We start from the raw sequence: 21,480 nt of genomic DNA on the forward strand, positions 1-21,480 counted from the left end.
AAGGCGGTGATGGAATGTCGGGGTTGGCTGCGGTACTACCGAGGTGCGGTAGTGGAGGCGACAGCGAAATGTTTGTTGGCGGGGGGAGGGCGGCAGTGAAATGTTGGGAGGGCAGCACGAAGGGCATACACTGGTGGGCGGCATTGAAATGATGGTGGTGCCGAGAAGTGGGATGTAGGACAACGCCAAGACGTCGATGGGTAGCACTGATGTGTTCCATGGCTGGATGGAAACATTTCTCGGCAATACAGAGATAGTGATGGGTAGTGCTATGATGTTGATGGGTAGTGCTGTGATGTTGATGGGCAGCATTGAGAAGCTGGTGGGCTGTTTGAGATGTTCATGGGTTGTACTGAGAATGTTCGTGGGCAATATTGGGTTGCGAGTAGCACTGAAGCCCTGGGGAGCGGCACTAATAATTGGCAGCACTGCATAGCAGGACTGAGATTAGAGTGGTACTAAGAAGAAGGATGGAAGCACGAGATACGGATCAGGTCTGAGATGGTAGGAAGCGGCACATTAAGTGGTGGTGGCCGTTTTGAATAAATCGACCTGGGGATCGATTTATGTGTTGGTGGAAAGCCAGTTTCAGCCATTTTTCACGACTGTACTTTGGCTGGATTTATGCAAAAATATAAAGAAAACAGCTTGCCTATCAACACATGAGTTTCAGCACCTGGGTGTTAAGTGGCTATTTTGTGGCCTGTTTTTAGAGTCGACTTGGGCATTGTTTTGGTAGCTTTGTTCGAGGCTGTATTTTGGGCTGTATTTTGGGCTGTATAAGGGCCCTACCCACCTTCAGTGGGAGCTACAGCCGATGAGGAGTGAAATTCGCCAGTGCTCTCCGAGCGACACTCAAGTAAACTAACGAGACGAGTGAGGGTTCTGTAGTAGACTGGCAGTGAGAGACAACTTTCTCACTTGTCGCTCAGCTCCTGGCTACGACTTCCACCAACTATCCTCTGCGTCTCTTAAGCGCAGCTCGAAACCATTGACCCTGACCTTGGGGGGTGTGGGGGGGGAGGAGGAGGCGGCACGACAAACAAATAAAGCGCGCACAGGACGCAAGCACGCGGCGGCGAAAAGCACACGGAAGGCGGCGGACGCGCGAGACGATAGCGGGCGGGCCACGATGACACGGGCGGAATCGAATGGACACGGGGACGCACGCCGATGGAGTCGGGGCACGGCGAGCGACTGCCCCACCGCCAGTGAGAGACACAGTGAGAGAGAGCGCCGTATTTGAGACACTCTGTCCACGTGCCGGGATGCTGTCGTCGCAACGGACAAAGCCCCACGCTCGCAGACACCGCTTCAGTCCCTGCGTCTCTGCAAACCGTCGCCGTCAACTTACCGCCCTGGCAGACAACGCAAACTCAGCCCAACAGCACTCACCTTGAGCAGCCTCGACTGCCAATTCAACTACACGGAGGGGCAGCTCCCTCCAAAGATCAATGAGGGAAAAGACTGGGTTTGTCAGGGGTTAGGGTAATGATGATGTAATTGTTACGATTAGTGTCATGACCAAGTTGTTAGAATTATGGTGAGAACTCAGTATGATAAGGCATCGGTTGGTTGGGATAGGGCAAGGTTAAGGGTTGAGATTATTGTAAGAGTTAAGTTTCGGAATAAATTATGAGCGTCAAGGATAGGTTGATATATTTATTTGGGTTATTGGATTCGTATTGTTTGGGTGAGAAACAGGGCTAGATTGCGAAGAATCAGTAGGCCAAGTTCTCGAATGGTTAAGGCTATGGCAAAGCTTGTTTGGGATAGTGTCAGGGTTATGTTGTTCAGCTTAGAAGCCAGTGAAAAGTTTCCACGACTTAAAAGATTAGACAAGCGGGAATGTTTCTGCTCTACCTGGGTAGTTGTTAGGTTAAGATCAACGCTGCGTAAACCGCCTCTCACGCAGCAGCTCCTTGCGCCCGCCACTTTGGCGGCAAACAAACGGTCTAAAAGACCGATGTAACGATAACGGCCCATCTCCCGTCGACTCATCGCACCTGCCGCATCCCGGCGAGCTCCTTGGCCGGCTTGCGCACGCCGGCGTCCATCACCGACACGTCGCAGTGGCGGCACCACTGCGGCTTGGCCCCTGCGTGCCCCGGTGTCGCTGCGGTGCCGCTGGTGGAACCGGCAACCGCCGCTTCCTCCTTCACCAACGCTGCTCATCGAAGCAAGCAAGCACGCACGCGCACACACACGGTCAGCCGGTTCATAGGTAAATGGGAGGTGTATGTGCGTGTGTGGCTGTGTTGCACAGAGACAAATGATGCAGCTGAGCAGAGGATAAGAGTGCACGTGGTTTTTCTTGAATACATATTTTTACAGCCACGTAAAATCCACCGCTGGATGAAGGCGTCCCCATGCAGTGTTGGTGATGGGGTTGTTTAACCATACTTCGTCGTGTTGGTCAGTATGGGTTGGTGAACGGTGGGCCTAGGACTGCAGCTAATATCACTCGCCACCAATGTTAGCTGGGCTGGGTATCGAACCCAGTTCACTGGGTTCATAGGACAGTGTATTCAGTATGGCACCACTGCACCACCCTCTAAAAATGTTTAATATGTGATTGATTTATTGTCTAAAAGCAGAGGGGGTGGTGTGGAGTGCACTAGTATATGCTGGAAATGTGTCTGTAGTCTGTGGTACAATGCACGCATTGTGTGTGGGGGTACACTGCACACATGCGTCACACACAAATGCGGTACATCACACACACAAAAGTGCGATACAATAACATTAACAGCCGCCATTCACCACCGTGTGACGGTGACATCACCAGAGCACTTGTGCCAGGCTAGATGCACTTTGAGGCCATGTAACGTGTCGAAGACTTGCTGGCAGGAAGTTATGGACCAACGCAGGTGTGACAGCAAGTTAACCGATTGAGACTGCAATACACCTGTACCATCTTATTTGATAGGTACTAGTCTATTTTACCAAGTGTTGACATCCACAGCGTTTAACAGTGCTGCTATTTTGGATTTAGCAGCCAACATCGACCGTAACCCTGGTTTAGGTTCTCCAATTGCACCCTCCCTTCTAGCCCCGCCCCCCCACCGTTCCAATTCCTGACTACCACATTTAGATAAGCCCCTCCCCCCTCCCCTGAACTTGTATTTAAGATCTTGTCTCTTGGATTTCTCCTCACTTGATACAGTAAATTTGGCTGTGACGGTCCCACCTGAATACGGAGACTTGTGTTGCCTCCGAAACGTCGTGATTTAATTGATTTATTTTCATTTTATTATTTTTTACCTACGTGACTTTACCGAAAAAACCTAAGAATATGCAATACACCTGACAAAGACCCCCGTATAGCTGTAACAGACTTTTAGGGCAAGTGCTGTTAGCGAGCATGGATGAAGGCCGGCACGACACACGAGGGGGTGGGTGGTCAGCACCACGCCATGCTGCCTTTGTCTATCAAGTGGCGATGTTTACACACCGCACCATGTAGCAATTCATGACCGAGTTGATCTAGGGGATGCCCAGCAATGGTTCAGATGTCACTGGTCTTAGCCGTGAGCGGGAATCGATCCCGGGCCGCTAGGTTCGTAGCGCAGCGCACTAACCTGCTGTGCTACCGCTCCCCCGACACCCGACACAAACACACGCACACACAGACAACTACACCCATGCGTGTGGTGAGGCACGCTGCCCGTGCTACTCACTGCGAGCTGGTGCCCGCGTCCCTCTGTGAATGGGGATCCCACCGCCGCCGCGGCCGGCACGCGCGTCCGGCGCCGCATGCAGCCTCTCGAGCAGGGGGAAGGGTGGCAGAGCGGGCGAGTCGCGGATCTCGTAGCTGCTCGGCATCCTCACCCGGAGGAGCCCCGCAACGGCCGCCACCACTCCCGCGATGTCCTGACGACGGGCGGCGGCGACGACAACAACGTCAACAGGGCACAGGGGGACGCAGCACGGCGACTTAATGCGTCGTACGCTGCAGTCAAAACAATCGGCAAGTTTCTCGAATTCCCCTCCCGCCTCTGTCCACCGATCAGTATGAACAGCCTGCGAGCGAGTGAACTTGCGAGTGAGCGAGACCGGCGAGCGAGTGGGTTGGCGGGGCTGACCTCGGAGGCTGCAGTGGACAGTGTGAGCGTGATGGACACGGAGCTGTCGTTGCGGACGTCCCAAGGAGCCCCGGACATGGGCGCGACCCTGCCCGGCTCCTTCGAGGAGAGGGGATCTCGCGCGGGGATACCGAGCTGGCTGGCGAGCAGCGCCACCACTAAGCAGGGAACACGGCGCAAGCAGGCAGAGCAGTGAGTCAAAGCCAGAGCGTCGCAGGCGCAGAGTCAGCGCAGCACTCCGACGGAGGTCTCGTGACAAACGCCGTGGATCACGATTTTGCTTTATTAATTTACCCGGCAACATAACAAAAGGCGGCTTATCTACTTCCACCATCTACATTACAAAGCCTCAGTTTGAACTCCAATCAGTTGCTCGGGGTACACAACGTTACCTTCCCAGCCCACACCCCGCCCCCACACTCACCATGCCCCCTCCCCCTCCCCCCATGACAATATAATTACTCGTCACAGCCACCTCTGAGACACACTTGTGTGCTTTCGCTAAGTTGTCCCCACCTGAAGAAGGACGCTTGTATTGCGCCAGAAACGTCGTGATTTAATTAATTTGTATTTATTTATAAAAAATTTCCTACGTGAATTTACATAAAAAACCAAAGAGTAGGATAACGATGTATTGACCGAAACGCATTTTTTACGCTAGGCATACTTGTCACGGCGGTGGTGGCACTTCTGAAAAATAAGTTAATACCTTAGTGGGCATTGCCGGGTAGGATGAGGACGATTTTGTTTTATTCGTATGTTTTTGGCTGCTTTGTTTGCCTTTCCTGTACACGTTGCACCGCTACCGTGTCTCTGTTTTGTTTGTTGTCTGTAACGCTCTTTGTCTTTGTGCTGTTCGCCTTTTGGCTCAAAATAAAGCTGTCTCTGGTGTGGATCAATCAGTGTCAAAGACGATGCATATATTATCAGAGCATGCTTTTTGTTTGCATGTTCACCACAAGTACGTGTGGTTAATGCAGACATGATTCCTTGAATAAGGATTCTGTCTGTTTCTTTTTTACATCTTGACACCTTTCGATTTAAAGCTTTCGTGACTGCAGGGATTCATCTTCTTGGTTCTTTCGGTAAAGTCACGTAGAATGGAAATAATAAAATAATAGCGTCCGAATGAATTCAGATGCTGTCTCCCCAACAGACCTGGTCTTCACCTGAGGACGGCTGCTTGCGTTGTGGCCGAAATGTCGTGAGAATTATTTTATTATGTTTTATTTTTTTATTTTATTATTTACATTCTACGTGACTTTACCGAAATAACCAAGAAGATCTTGACACCTGTTCCATTGCCAGAAAGGGTAAATCTTGACTTGGCTTTCGTGACTGCAGGAATTCACGTTCTTGGGTCTTTCGGTAAAGTCACGTAAATGGGTTCTTGTTATACATTCTTTACCCGCCCCCTACTGGACATCTGTGAAAAAAGAGTTTCATAGCTCGTCGGATTCCTCCTCCAGTGTAAACAAACATTCTTGTACCGTGATTGGTGGAGCTGGGCAGGATGGGGATGACGGGCGAGAGGCCCCGCTCGGGGCTGGGCGCGCCGTCCCACAGGTGCGGGAAGCGCGACGGCTCGTCGGGTCCCAGCACGCTGTCGGGCGACGACGCCGGCACCACGCTGTCGGGCGACGACGCCCGCACCGCGCCGTCGGGTGACTCACGGCCCTCGCGAGGCTCCGGCAGCAGCCTGGGCAGGCACGCGCACGCACGCACAAAGTTCCCCCGTTGAGCCTTTAACAGACTGTTGAGGCAACTGCTGTCAGCGAGTAGCACCTAATGAAGGCTGGCACGGCACCAACACCTCCGATAAGCAAGGTTTGGCTATGTACGGTGAGAAAGAAGTTCAACATACATACATATGGTAGCAGTATAAAGAGATGGGGGTTATTTTGCAGGAGGAACGAAAGCAGATTAGCGAAGATTGCTCTGAGAGCGCGAGACTGGGCACAGCGTGACGATGGAGGCACAGAGAGGGACAGCGGCGACTGGGAGCGTAGAGGACGGGACGGGACGGGGTAGGAAGGGACGAGAACAGCAAGATAAGGTGGGGGCAAGACCATGGAGGGATTTACACTGAGACAAAGCGAGCGAGTCATTGAGCGAGTGAGCGAGTGAGTGAGCGAGTCATTGATCGAGTGAGTGAGTGAGCGAGTCATTGAGCGAGCGAGCGAGTGAGTGAGTGAGCGAGTGAGCGAGCGAGCGAGCGAGTGAGTGAGCGAGTCATTGAGTGAGCGAGCGAGTCATTGAGCGAGTGAGTGAGTGGAGCGAGTTAGTGAGTGAGCGAGTTATTGAGCGAGTCATTGAGCAAGTGAGTGAGCGAGCTGGTCCGCCGTACCGGCCGTCCTCGGGGTGGCTGTGTGGCGGCGTGGGGAGGGAGGCGGGCACGTCCACGCAGTGCGGCGCCACGGCTGCGCGGGCGTCCAGCCCCGTGAGCAGCGGCGCCACGGCGCGAGACGGTGACGCCGGCGCTCCCTGGAAACGGCTCAGCTCCAGCGCAGCCACTGATGCACGGAGAGAGACGCATGCACAACGCAGCGGTGACCGGCAGCAGTGATCAGCCTTCTTTTTGTGTTCTTGTTTGTCCTTCCCCCCGCGCACCTCTGATTAGCATGGTTGGCTACGTACGGTGCTTAAAAAAGCTCAACATACATATATACATAGACTTGTACGAATCGTAGATAGGTCCATGATGCATATTAATTGCCCAATGGGTTTAACCTGTGACAAAACGAACCTAAACCTTATTTGGTCGCTCCTGACCATTGAAGAGCCCCCAGTAAGCAAATACGAGTGAACGTGCACCTGTCAAACACAGCGGGCACACGCGTGACTGCAAGTGTCTGCGTACACACGGGGAGGGAGGGGGGGGTGGGACTGGGGGGGAGGGGGGGGGCAAGGGGTGGGGGTCCTCACCTTCGGGACCCAGGAAGCCACCGCGCTTGGACGGAACCTCCTCACTGGACGCGAACCCGTTGAGGAGTTTGACTCGGGTCCCGGGCGGCGGAGTCGGGGGCAGTGACAGTGGCGGAGTCGGAGGGTCACTGACGTTCTTCTGTGCGGGGAGGTGAGGGGAGGCGTGCGTGCACGCGAACACGTACGCACATACACACACACATTCACGCACACACACACAAAAACACACGGGAGATCTAAAGTCCAATCTTTTCTCACCGGTGGAACGCATATTCAGGTCGTCCATGACACACGAAGGAGGTGCGGGCAGGGTTAGAAGCAGAACAGCAGGGAATGAGGAGGTGGATTAACAAAGAGAGATGCAGGAGGAAGCTAATGTCAAAAAAAACATTGACAGTAGGTGGTGGTGGTGGAACATGAAGATGATGATGGGAGGAAGAGGTGGTGCTAGTTGATTCGAATAAATGGATCATGACAGGAGGCGAGTAGATAGAGGGTCATGGGAGGTAAAAGTGGAGGTGGAACAGCAGAACAAGGGGAGAAAAGGAAAAAAAGAAAGAGGGCGTTGACAGAGTGACAGGAAAGATGGCGGAAAGGTGGCGGAGGAGAGAGGGAGCAGGCGAATGGGAGAATGACAACGATAATTAACATACCGAGACCAGGACAGGACAGAAACGACGAAAGGGTTAAAAGTTGGACGGCAGACAAATGAATACAATCAATAAATGACGTTGAGAGGAGGATACGCAAAAGACGACGAGGATGATGACGACGGGAAGGCGATCACGGTAGCACGGGCGGACCAAGAGGTAACGGTGAGTTGGACAAAGATGGTTGGACGACTATGGATGGCTGCACGAGGACGATCGGAGGATGAAGATAAAACATCGTCGAGCGCTTCCGCACGCTGTCAACGGGAGCGTGCCGCACCTCGCACAGGAGCTGCGTGTAGTAGTCGGTGGCGCCTTCCAGCAGGGCGCTACCGTAGGCGCCACGCAGCTGAGTGCAGGCCCCGTTGAGGCGGCCTGCTGCCGAACGGTGCGAACAGCTCGTAGTTCACCTTGATCACCGGCTCCATGAGAGGCAGCAGCGGGAGCTGTGGGCCAGAGGCAGTAACAAACCGTCCCATGTCAGCGCCAGCCCTGCCTCGTTACGGGGTGGGGGACGGGGGGTACGGTTTGGGTGGAGAGGCGGTCACTTTGGCCGGGCGTTGCTTAAGCAGTCCAGCTCCAACGTCAATTGAACGATCTGCCGGAAACTGTCAGTGAAGCGGATAATGTAGATAAACATAAGTGTCGTCCATCTACAAGCGATTCAGCTGGGTCCTGCCAAGCTACGCAAACTGAAACACACAGGCGTGGAGCCGGCTTTATAGCCACACTGGCGACACAATTCAAGAAATACTTCAATGCAACGAGCAATTATTCAAGCCTCGAATTATTCGCTGGGTTGGTGGGTCATGGAAAGGGGTTCGGCGTGGTGGCGCGGCCAGCACCTGCTGCAGCTGCCGGATGATGGCATCTTTGCCGATGCCGATGTCCTTGTGGTCGTCCTCAGTCTTCTTGCGCTTGCGGATGGGCGAGTCGGCGCCCCGGTGCCCAACGCGCTTCCCCTTCAGCTCCAGCTGCCTCTTGGCAGCGTCGCAGTCGGTGTCCCCGGCGCCACCCATCTTCACGTTGAGGTGGACCCCGCCGGTGACGGACGCCTGCGGAGCACGCGGACCGGGTCGTACCAAAGACAAAAGATTCCCCCCCATATAGCCTGCAACAGACTGTTGGGGCAAGTGCTGTTAGCGAGCGCATATGAAGGCTGACACAGCACACGAGGGGGTGGGTAGCCAGCACCATGCACGGCCGCCTTTGTCTCCCAGGTGGAAATGGTTACACACCAGGTCCTCATTTGAGGCTGAGTTGAACTGGGGAGGCCCAGGACCAGTTCATATAATCGTTACTGGTGATGGCCGTGAGCGGGAATTGAACTCGGGTCGCTGGGTTGGTGGCGCGGCGTGCTGTTACATTACCGCTCCCCACTGGGGGAGTGCAAATGTCAGACATGGGGTCAATTATATGAAAATTACAAATACATTGTAAGTCGAAGTTACTATTTACATTGTAATTGCAACACATCGCAAATAGGATAATTACCATTGTATGTGGAAGGAGGGGTAGTTACTAATTACGTGTGCGGGCACTTGCCGGGTATTCTTGTGTGCGCGCGTGACCGTGTGAATATTTCTAATGCGTGAGAATGTGATGCATGACACATTTTCAGGTGGCACGAAGGCACCAACTCTCACCCCTTTCCAGCATGCCCCCCGCCCCCCCCGGTTATAGGACAGCATTTACACACACCGTAGATAGATTCCGACACGAATCGTGAATCTCACCTCGACGTATCTGGGCATGGCGCACATCTGCTGCTGAGCCTGCGACATCACGTGCTCCTTGTCTTCGGTGCCCAGGCTGGCCTGAGCCGACACCAGCGCGGGATTCCTCGTCTGCAGCAGCTTCTTGAGCAGCTGGTGGCCCAGGTCCACCCGGGGGTTCTGCGTAAGAGCGCCGTCCGGCCCAGACCCGTGTGAGTTGGCCAGGCCGCCCGGGCCCATCAACGCAACCCCTCCTCCGTCGGCACCGTCGAAGCACTGCGCGGCGCCGCCCACCATCGCCCCCGCCGCCGGCACCTCCGTCTTGACGGTCCCGCCCTTGAGCGAGTACGCGCCGCCGCCGTCCGGCGTCAGGCTCGGGCGACGGACGCCGTCGGCCGACGCCGTCTCGCCCGCCCTGTACTGCGTCGCCGTCCGGTCGAACTCCTTCCTGCCCTCCCACGGCGACTGCAGGTCTGGGCGCGTCGGCGTCGACGGGACGCTGGAGAAGTGCAGCTCCGGCAGCTCAGAGACCGGCGTCGAGGGCTCCGTCGCCGGGTCGCCGCCGCCCGCCGTCTTCTTGCGGACCTTCCGCTTCTTGCCCTTCTCGTCGGGGATCATGTCCGAGTAGAGCTGGATGAGCGGCGAGACTGCCCCGGCGTACACGGGCGACAGCTGGTGCATCCTGGGCTTGCCGTCAAAGGGGGTGAACGCGGCGGCAGACTGCGGCGCCGCTCCCGAAGGGGACGTCTGCCGCATTTGCGGCGGTGTCGGTCCAGGCATCAGCCCCATGCTGCCGGCCCCGGGGTTTCCAGAAGCGTCACCAGCGGTTGCGGAGGCCTGAGCCGGATCCTGAGCGTACGATGGATTGTGCGAGGGCGACATCATGAAGTCCAATTTACGAAGGTGCCCAGGGTGTTGCTGCTGCTGATGTTGCTGCTGCTGCTGCAGAGAAAACGTCTGCACCTGCATTGTTTGGTGAGGCATTACCAAGGTGTTCGCCGGTGCTGGTCCCACCATTCTTTGCCTGCCAAAGTTCTGCTGCATGAGCTGCGCGTTGGAATCCTGGAAGCCCTCGGGCATCTGTGGCGAGGCTGACGTGGGCTGGCCCGGCGCATCGCCGCTCACTCCCAGCGGCGCTGGCTGGCCCAGCTGTTGTTGCTGCTGCACGTTACCGCCACCACCGCTGTTCGGTAGCCTCATCCTCAGGAAGACAAAGGGGCGGTTTGGCCCAGCACCTTGCGCCGTGGTCCACGTGAGCGGCACGTGCGTACTGCTCTGCTGTGGCACTGCTGGCGTTCCCTGCTGCTGTTGGTGCTGCTGCTGCTGCATCATAGGTAGTCCCATCCGCTGCCTGGGCTGTGTCATCATGGCAATACGAATTTGCTGCTGCTGCTGCTGCTGTTGGGGGAGCATGGCAAGGTTTTGCTGTGACGGAGAAGCCATGGTCAGCCTCTGCTGCTGCTGCTGCGTCTGGTGCATCATGACAACACCTGCTTGCTGCTGGTGCATCATGGCCGCTCCGTGATGGCCCTGGGGCATTGCCGCCTGTGCCTGCTGCATCATGGGAACTCCTTGCTGCTGCTGCAGCTGTTGCTGTTGCTGCGCTTGCTGCATCATGGGGAACCTCTGCTGCTGGCTCTGCTGCATGGCGGAAGCACCTTGTTGCTGCGGGTGATGCATCATCATGGAAGGGTGTGTCTGACTTTGCTGCTGCTGCTGTTGTTGCTGCTGCACCTGGTGAATCATAGAAAACCTTTGTTGCTGCTGCTGCTGCATCAAGGAAGCTGCCTGTTGCTGCTGTGCCTGATGCATCATGGGAAACCTCTGTTGACCCTGCTGCATTACGGCCATTCCTTGATGTTGACCCTGCTGCATCACGGTCGCCCCTTGCGGCTGCCCCTGATGCATCGCGGGAACTCCTTGCTGCTGACCAGGATGCATTGCGGGCATCCCCTGGTGCTGCACCTGATGCATCATGGAAGTATCAAGCTGCTTAACCTGGTGCATTGTTGACATGCCTGGCCGTTGGACCTGGGGGGGCATCATATGAATTCCTTGCTGCAAAACGGGAGCCCTCTGCTGCAGATTCTGATGCATCATACTGGCCGTTTGCTGCGGATGACCCTGCTGCATTGTGGTAGCTACTTGGTTATGCTGCGGCAACGCCGGCACAGATTGCTGCTGCTGTTGCTGCTGCTGTTGAGGCTGAATCATCATGGGAGACCTCTGTACCTGCTGATTCTGATGCAACGTCAGCAAGTCCTGATGCCGCTGGGCTTGGTGCATCATGGGAGGGCCCTGGTTGTGTTGAGCCTGCTGCATCATGGGTTGCACAGAGTTCTGCTGCTGAGCAGCAACAGAGGAATTCTGGTGTTGCTGTTGTGCCTGATGCATCATGGGAGAGCCTTGCGGCGTCTGATTCTGATGCATAGTGGAGGCGCCTTGGTTGTGTGGTGGGATTGTCTGTGGCACTTGATGCTGCTGTTGGCTCTGAGCCTGATGCATCATGGGAGTGGCTGGTTGTTGACCCTGCTGCATTATGGAAGTACCTGGCTGTTGAGCCTGATGCATCATGGGAGTTGACTGCTGTTGAGCCTGATGCATCATGGGAGTCGATTGCTGTTGGGCCTGATGCATCATGGGAGTCGATTGCTGTTGGGCCTGATGCATCATGGGAGTTCCTTGCTGTTGAGACTGATGCATCATGGGAGCTGATGGTTGTTGAGCCTGATGCATCATGGGAGCTGATGGTTGTTGAGCCTGATGCATCATGGGAGTTGTTTGCTGCTGAGGCTGAAGCATCATATTTCCCTGTGTGCGATTTTGGTGCATCATGGGAGTTTCTTTCTGCAAAGCCTGATGCATTGCAGGAGTGGCGGGCTGCTGCTGGCGAATTTGATGCATCTGCTGATTCTGGTGCATTATGGGAATACCTTGTTGATGATTCTGATGCACCATGGGAGACCCCTGCTGCGGACTCTGATGCATCATGGGAGAGCCCTGCTGCGGGCTCTGATGCATCATGGTACTTCCTTGCTGCATCATGGGAGATCCTTGTTGCTGGTTCTGATGCATCATGGTACTTCCCTGCTGCATCATGGGTGATCCTTGCTGCTGCTGCTGACCCTGATGCATCATGGGTGATCCTTGCTGCTGCTGACCCTGATGAATCATGGGAGATCCTTGCTGCTGCTGACCCTGATGAATCATGGGAGATCCTTGCTGCTGCTGACCCTGATGCATCATAGGTGATCCTTGTTGCTGCTGACCCTGATGCATCATGGGAGATCCTTGCTGCTGCTGCCCCTGATGCATCATGCCCACGACCTGTTGGGGCTGCTGCTGAAGGTGATGGTGTTGTTGCTGCTGCTGTTGCTGCTGCGACATAACGCCGACATTGTGGGTCACGTGACCTCCAGGCAGTGGACCAGCAGCGCCTGCAGGCTGAGCGTTGAAGGGCGACGCGGCCGTGTGGCTCAGCCCAGCCGCCTGTGTCCCTGTGCAGTGCTGTTGCTTTGTGCGATACTCTTCGATGAGATCCTCATGCTCCTTCTGCTGCTTCTTGACCTGCAAGAGGGCAGAAGGGAGACGTAAAAAGTCACTCGAAATAACTGCAGCGAAAACAACCGACGTTACTGGCCGCCCCCGCTCAGAGCAACTTTACCCTGCACTCACAAATCTGGTTGATTCATCCCCAAACAAAACGAAGACGTAATCCAAAACGAAAACAACCTTTGATCTTGTGAACACGTATGCAAGGCCATGTGTCATGGGCTCTCCAAAACCATTTACTGTATAAGCATTGTTCTTGGCAAAAACTTTGAAGATACTTTCATAGTGACACCACTGCAGTGGTAATGCGTTAAATAAGATATAATTATATCAGAAGGGATCTTAGTAGTAGCTCTGTGATATCTACTTCCGGGAACTGTTTTCTCACGTGAAGAATCAACATTGTTCTGCAGGAGATCCACCAATAGCACAGATTGGGATAAACTTGGGAGGGGGAAAAAAAAGATGACATTTAAAAAAACAAGATCTTCAGTCCACGCACGCAACACACCAATCGCCCACCCAATCGTCCGCCTCCCACCCACCCACCTACCCAATCGTCTGCCCGCCAGCCCCCCCCCCCATCCACCCAATCATCCGCCCGCGCCCCCATGAACCCAACCCACCCAATCGCACATCCACCCACACAATCGTCCGCCCGCCCCCATCCTACTGACCGCCGGCACCAGCACCCACCTGCTGCAGTTGCTTTTGCACGAGGCACTGGCGCTCGGTGACGTGCTTCAGCTGCTCGGCGTCTGCGTCGGCGAGCTCACGTCCCGCCTTCTTGGCCGTGCGCTGCTTGGCCGACAGCGCCTTTTTGGACTTGCGGTGCGCGCCCACCTGCTCCTCGAGCGCGCGGTGCTGCATCCCCAGCAGCGTCTTGGTGTGCAGCAGCCACTCCTCGTACGCCTGCCGCTCGTCATCCTCTAAAGAGGGGAGGGGGGGGGGTGAGGAGCAGACGTGGTGGTGATGTGGCAGTGGTCGTTGACGATACAGGCGGAGGACCTGATATCATGTTGCAATACCCATGACCGCCGTTGTAACAAGCCACATTGAAGGCCTCCCTATCTACATTTGACAATGTCATTGCTCCGTCTTCACATTTTCTCGGGCGTGTTCCCTCCTTTGGGCTGCCAATCTTGCATTAGTCTTGACCACGAGCCATCAAACCTTCTAGCGATGTGTCCTGCCCACGCCCACTTACCGTTCTTAACAGTCGATATGATGTCGCTAACGTGTGTATGTTTACTAGTAACCATGCCAAACCCTGTGTAGCTTGCAAAGACTCCATTGTTGACTTCCCACAAAGCGGTACTTATCCTGTAGACCTCGAGCGGTGACGGGCTGAGCTGGCCTTGGATTTGACTTGAATTTGAATCCATGGCCTATTGATTGTGAGCCAATTGCTCAAACAACAGTGCCACCCACCCATATATATACACACACATTAACTGTATGGAATGCATATTGTCACTCGTGCGGTGAGTTAACGTGCGGGTGCAGGCGAAGCGGCGGTGGTGAGGAGGGCAAGACTCACTCATGACGCCGTGGTCGGAAGCGGGAGGCGCCGGTCTGGACACTGGCAGCACTCCGGGCCCATTCTCCTCCTGCTGCTGCGGCGGCGCACACAGGACCAGAGGATGCTCCCATCAGTGGTGAATCAAAGTCATTCATTTACCCACCAAGGCCTTGCCGAGTGCCATGCAGGATAGCTCCTCCCTGCTTTAGGATGTCTCGCCATTCACTGAATGGTTTGTGAAAAACCTTCGCGAGCTTTTCTGTTCCCCCACCGAGTCGTCGGGCGGGCACCTCACTACAATGTGACAGCCCCTTTTGTCAATCCACTGCTGGATTAGGGCCTTTCCCATGCTATGCAGGTTGCAGCGGTTATCTGACCACGCCGGTTGATGCATGTTGGTGAATGCGGGGAGCATAGACTTGGGAGCACAATATCACAAAGAACTAATTACATTTGCTGCATTGCACTCTGCTGCCCACTCTTTCACCCGACAGTCTGTTATGCATCGCAGTGGCCCAACAAAGCAACATTGAAGCTCAACCCCTCCATATCTCCTGACATCTGGCGCATCCCAGGTCATCTGGTCCAAAGCGCTATCGATGACAAGATTCAGAAATTGATGACTGCCAGCACTGCAGGCTTTCCTGACAGGTAAGTCGCGGCAATTAGTGGCAATTCGTCACTCGAAATAATTTTCCCCGCAACGCAAAACAAAATCTGTAATGATCGGACAGATGGAGGGCACTGAACTCTTTGCATGCTTTACCTGGTAGGTGTGCATGCCCTGCTGCGGGCCTGGAGAGCCAGAGGCAGCCTCCCCTGGGAACACGGATCTGAACAAAAACACACGCACAGCACGCATGCGGCTTCAACTCGTCGCACAGAAGTGGCCGGGTGGGTCGGGGCGGTCACAAGCAGTGAGCTGGCGCCGCTGAGTGCGTCAAATCCAATGCAAACCAGTCATGTGTGCTTAAATCAGGTTCTAAAAATAGTGATTTGGTGGTTACAGCTCAGTTTCTGCATAAAAAATTATCATCATGTATGGGTTGTCACTGAAATACAAATTGGTATGCTCAATAAGAACCTTTGCAGGGCATTAAGTACGACCCTTTCCCTTGTTTTGGATACAGGAGTCTCTCTCTTGCAGTCACTTCAGGACTGTCATCTGCCTCGCTCCGACACAGGGCGATACGCTGCTAGAATCTGATCACCTCTCGCATGTCTGAAGGTCTTGGCTAATGGCTGTACTGAATAATGACTCTTACGAGAATCGTATTCTCACTTAAATCGGGGCCAACTCTGCTCAAGAGTAAATTGACGAATATGATTTGACATGCAGTGAACTAGCCGCTAAAGAGCAACATCTGGTGTTGGCGGGGAGAGGTAAATTTAAGAACAAAGCACTGAAGCGGTTCTGTGGAGTTTTTATCCGGAAACGTTCTTCTGACGGCGCGACAACCACGTGCCAAATTTCTTAGCCACATGCCTTTGCAGCAACACCAGGAAGCAGCCAAAAAAAATTAACCCGTAAAAACAAAGTTTTTCACTATAAATTATTTATATGCATGGCGGCTCGAGTCCTCCCGTCCTCTGGCTTGAGATGGCTGCCACCTATGGGTCAGATGATTGCCTGCCACAATTAAGCAATTGGTAATTAAATATAATTAATTTTTTCCTAAAAAGTGTAAAATTTAGGAAAATTTTTTTCACGAAAATAAATTGTCACGCACAACGATTCTGTGTGCAAAATGTCAGCTCGATTGGATCACGGGAAGTGGATTAAAAAACGACCGAAAGATTTGCACGGTCGTAAGCGCGCAAGCAAGCAAGTGAACTTAATATAAAGGATTTAAAAAAAAAAAGCAACGCCCTACAGGCGGGCGAGTGTGACACGCCGCAGCTCTCCCCGTGTGCGCGACTCACGTTACAAAGTTACGCAGCGCTGCTTTGACCACACACACACACACATCGACACAACAGGGTGCCGCCCACCTGTTGGCGACGTTGATGGACGGCCCGCCGATGGAGCCCTGCGACATGACTTTGTTGATGCCTTTCAGCACAACCATCTTGGCCTTGGCTATGGGGTCTGTTATATCATCGGTGGCGAACTTGTCAAAATCTTCGGGAGGGGAAGCGCAAAGAGAGAGACGGAGCATGTTTATATATAAGTGCGGAAGTTGAGCAGGGTTGCGTGTGGTCAATGATATTGGCACGGGTGATCGGAGGAGACATGTTTCTCCGTGGTCAGGGCAAAGAAAGCCCGGGTAGGGTTACGCTCGCCTATGGCAGCCTGGAGACAAAGCACCCTGTAGTTTCACTGGGATCACTCTCCCCCTCTGTCGGAGACAATTTTCCCCAACTGATTTCAATGGGAGACAATGCCACATTTTTAACTAGGATATGTTCTCATCACTGGGATTTCATCTGAATTGTCATTCTAGATGAATGGTATTCCAATGTTGTATTTCTAGAAATGGTAAACATAGCTGCTTGAAATATTATGTTACTCTGTATGTACATTCATCTGAAGCTTCACCTATCAAAATTCCTGTATTGTCAGAAAAATGTATTCAATGTCACTTTTTACCCAGCACATCTCACATACACACATGTACCAAAAGGCACATCTGATATCTCATGGACACACCACTCAGCATAAACAACACTGCTTTTTGCACACAGACATAAGCACACCAAGAATTTCACTCACACAAACATTTACCTTTTCACAATCAATCTCAGACATACCCAAACAATCCTGGCAAAACAGAGGGTCAACCAAATACACACACAGCAACCATGAGCACACCCAACACCTCACACAGATTATCTCACACACACACATACACAATCCTGGCATCGATCACACATCCCACACACTCAACGTTTCAAACACACAAATCCCCGGCACTCACCTAAATTCGCAAAGAATCCTTGCTGTCGCTGAGAGGCCAAATCTGGCTGCGCCCCGACCTGCTCGCCACCCTTGCCGGATTCTGGCTCGTCTTTGGGAGCAACCGTCTCCGCCTGTCCGGCCGCGTCTCCCGCGGACTCCGGCGCCGCCTCCGCTCCCTCGGCCTTCTCAGCTGGCGCGACAGCCTCGGAGCTTCGTGGGAGAGCGTCGGGCGCCGCCTCCTGCGACTTCTCCGTGGCCGTGCCAGGCTCCTGCTTCACGGGGTTGGCATCTTCTGCACGGTCGCCACTCGCAGCCGTATCAGGGGTTCGAGCCTTCTCGCTCTCCGGCACGCTTGCTGGTTCGGTGGGAGTGACGGCACTGCCGCTGCTCTTGTTCTGCGCTTCCACCATCTCGATGTTGGCCGCCTGCGACTCTTTTGACGCCGCAACTTGCGCTTGCGGCGTCGGCGCCTTCACGCCGGTTGCTGTACGCGCGGGGTCGGGCGACGTCTTCTCGTCGGATTCGCGATCCACCGCCGCTTGCGCCATTTGCTCGCTTGCTGCAGTCCTCGACCCCGCCGCCAATCCACCCTCTTGCTCCTCCTCCTCCTTGTCGACCGGCTTTTTGTGCTCATCCATCCTGTCCTCTAGCGGGTCGGCGAGGGCCAGGTCATTGAACATGTCCTTCTTGTCAGCCAGGTCCAACTCTGGGTCCGTGTAGGCCAGGATGTCGAACTCGCCAGCCTTAAGGAGGTCGTCGAGGTGCGGGTCGTTGGTCTCCAGGTGGTCGAGCGTGTCCAGGTCGCCAGCGCCCTTGCCGTCCACGGGGTCGAGGTTCAGGTTGGCGAGGTCCACGTCGTCCTCCAGCGCCTTGTGGGCAGCCAGCGCCTCGTCCATCTCGGCGCCGCCCGCTGGAACCATCTCCGGAAGCTTGTCGTCCGTGCAGGGCTCGGCCGCCAGCGCCGCCGCCGTCGACGTTGCAAGCGGAGAAGCCTGGGGCGGCTGCTGTTGCTGCTGGTGGTGCTGCTGCATTGGTGGCAGCGGCTGCTGTTGCTGGACACCTCCAATAACCCCACCAGTGCCAGCGATGGTGGTGAGGCACGGCTTGGGAATGAACGGCGCCAGGCTTTGGTCGGCGCATGTCTGCGCAACGGGCTCTTGTGCCGGGACTGGGAGACAGTTCTGCTGCGGTTGGTGTTGCTGAAGCTGCTGGTGGTGCTGCTGCTGCTCAGCCCTCTGCTGCATCTCGGCAGGAGCGACGCCGACGCCACCGCCGCCAAAGTGCAGGCGAGGCCGCATGGCCGGGTTGTGCCTCAGCTCGATGTAGTACTGGCCCTGGTGCATGATCTGGCCTGCGATGCCGTGCGGCTGGAAGGCGACGGGAGGTCGGGCCATCTGCCCGTTGGCGGGCGGCGCCGCCGCCCCCGGCATTCCCGTGGGTGGGGCCGGAGGGGCAGAGTGGGACGCGGGGCTGCTCATGTCCAGCGAGATGGAGCGCCGTAGGCTGCTGGCCTCCCCCGGGAAGCGCGGTGCCAGGCTCGAGGGCGACTGCTGAGCGGCCTGGGGGCTTGGGAAGCCGCCCACGCGCGTGGTATAGTAGGCCATCTCCGCAGAGCCGGCGACCCTGCAAGTGCCACGCGACAAGGCGTTAGCCGACAGATCGGCCTAAAACGGCGTCACCCACCCAGACCCGAATACTCCCACCACCCCCCCCACAGCAATTTCATGATGTCACCATCCAGGGGTCACGATTCTATTCAAGAATTTAATTCATTTTGATGCGTTTTTATCATCTTGTTGGTATTGCTCATCAGTTGTTACATCTAATTTGTGTGGTTTTGTTCACATTGTGCTCAGTGCAACATTTGTACGTGCACAAACCACCAAAACTCCCCATTTCCCCACAAAACAACTCTTTATAGACTTTGGGCAGGTGCTCTTAGCAATTCACTTATAAGGGTGCCAAGGTGCACAAAAGGTGTGTCCAGGACCACGTCCAAGCCGCCTTGATCTCCCCACATCATTAACTTGTGAACATGAGTTGACCGAAGAAAGGCCCAGTGCCGAATAGATAACACTTGCACAGCCATGTTGGCTGCCGCGGCCAGATATCCCAACTCGTGTCGGCGGGTCCGTAACCCCGCGCGCCAACCACTGCGGCACCGCTCCCAAAACTCACAGACACACAGACACACAGACACACGGACACACGGACACACGGACACACGGACACACGGACACACGGACACACGGACACACGGACACACGGACACACGGACTCACGGACACACGGACACACGGACACACGGACACACGGACTCACGGACTCACGGACTCACGGGCACACGGGCACACGGGCACACGGGCACACGGACACACGGACACACGGACTCACGGACTCACGGACTCACGGACTCACGGACACACAGACACACGGACACATGGAACACACGGACAGGCGCGGGGTCGTCGCCAAACTGTCACCTCTGTCTGAGATGAGCGGCATCCGCCGTGAGTCCCCCCGGGCTCTCCGGGCTGGGGAACGGGGAGCGGGGGCTGCCCCCGGCGACGCCCGGCATGAACCGGCCAGGAACCTGGCTGAACATGAGCTGCTGGTTGCGGAAGCCCGGCATTGTGCCCTGCATGGCACAGACACCACGGCAGTAAATACGACGCACGATGATGTTCTAAGTATGCAAGGAAGTTCAATCGTCCGTCAGGTCGGTCACAGCACTTGCTCGGAGTAATGTTTTGTTGTACGGTATGGGTTCAACGAGCATGCGTTCATTTTTATTAGAAACCAAACACAGGAGCAAAGTATGGTGTTCATGGTGGACTATGTACTACCTATGATCTTTACACAAGTTGAGAAACCCCAGAACTGAAGATATTCACCAAATCAATCGAAAATATCAGCGCGTGGTCAATAACTAATATAATGAGCCAAGAATGTCTATTTGTGTGTAACGCGCGTGACGTCACTCCACATGCCTCCCCAATAACCATGAGGGGGTGACGTCACTCCACATGGATCACCCAACCCCCCGACCCCCGGATTAAAAATCATGCGCAAGTGACGGCACTCCACATCGAACAGCTTCCCTCATTAACAATCATGACCAGGTGACGTCCTCCAAATGAACCCCCCCCCCTCATTAATAATCATGAGCAGGTAATGTCACTCGACATGGGGGTGGGGGGGGGGGCGCCTCCTCCCCCTTACAACCCACACTACAAAGGAAGAACCCTCACAACACGCAATCTCCGTCATGATGAACAAGGGATTATAACCTTTAAATGAAATAGGTCTGTGTCACCGCGGCCCTACAAATTGCACACGAATGGATGCAATGAATATCACGTCGCGGTCGGCTTTTCGCTTGAATGTTTCAGATTTACTGCCATACACCCGTCCTTGGACGGGCTTGTAGGCGAGTATACGACTGAATGATCAATAGCCAGACCTCCCCAAAGCCGCTGCCATTTCTCGCACCTTGCGGTGCAAAAATCCATTGAGCGCCTGCGCAAGATGATTAAATCGTTCCATCTCCACGGCACACCGACTCTCAGGGGCAGTGTTCCCTGCCCTGGTTGCCAATCCATCGTTAAGTCTCTAACTGCGGTCATCAATTCTCTTATAACGACATGTGCTCCCTCAAAACCCACTCCCCGCTTTTCTAAACGGTCAACAATGACATCTCCGCTTTGACATGCTTCACTCCATCTGTTCCCCTTTCTATTTCTCAATGCAATTCCAAGCATGCACCTTACTCCACCTGTACGTATATACACCAGTGTTAAATGACTGACATATCCAATTTGAATGTGCAATGTAATTGGGGGACCGTGCGTTGTCTTGGTGTGGTTCAGGACAGTGTTTGTTGTTGTTTTCCTGCATTGCCCCAAGGCTTGCTTTTGGTGTTGACAAATCGGCAGGAATATATGTACTTGTGCAATTTGCACTTAGAAACTATGTATATTTATTTCTTAATTTTTTGTGACTTTTCTCTATTTTGCACTCAGCTTTGGTATCCTTTGTTGCTGTAACTCTCTCTGACCTGCCCCTACAGGACATCCGTGAAAAAATAGCTCCATAAGCTCATCGGATTCTTCCAGGATAAATCAAGGAAAAC

General features: G+C 54.5%; 1 protein-coding gene across 1 annotated transcript in view; it reads right to left on the reverse strand.

Moving 5' to 3' along the window:
- The window catches only part of LOC133349747 (histone-lysine N-methyltransferase 2C-like), a 74,588-nt gene that overhangs the window by 15,671 nt on the left and 37,437 nt on the right, over positions 1-21,480 (reverse strand). Inside the window, 17 exon segments of the mRNA XM_061563465.1 lie at positions 2,007-2,167; positions 3,681-3,873; positions 4,086-4,243; positions 5,576-5,784; positions 6,433-6,598; positions 7,011-7,149; positions 7,941-8,036; positions 8,038-8,106; positions 8,506-8,715; positions 9,397-12,942; positions 13,624-13,856; positions 14,468-14,543; positions 15,216-15,282; positions 16,442-16,571; positions 17,368-18,679; positions 18,681-18,971; positions 19,832-19,986. Coding sequence (XP_061419449.1) covers positions 2,007-2,167; positions 3,681-3,873; positions 4,086-4,243; positions 5,576-5,784; positions 6,433-6,598; positions 7,011-7,149; positions 7,941-8,036; positions 8,038-8,106; positions 8,506-8,715; positions 9,397-12,942; positions 13,624-13,856; positions 14,468-14,543; positions 15,216-15,282; positions 16,442-16,571; positions 17,368-18,679; positions 18,681-18,971; positions 19,832-19,986 — 7,211 coding nt within the window.

The sequence above is a fragment of the Lethenteron reissneri genome, chromosome 31 (assembly GCF_015708825.2).
Source record: "Lethenteron reissneri isolate LAM-NWPU_2019-01 chromosome 31, ASM1570882v1, whole genome shotgun sequence".
In the NCBI taxonomy this organism is placed as follows: domain Eukaryota; kingdom Metazoa; phylum Chordata; class Hyperoartia; order Petromyzontiformes; family Petromyzontidae; genus Lethenteron; species Lethenteron reissneri.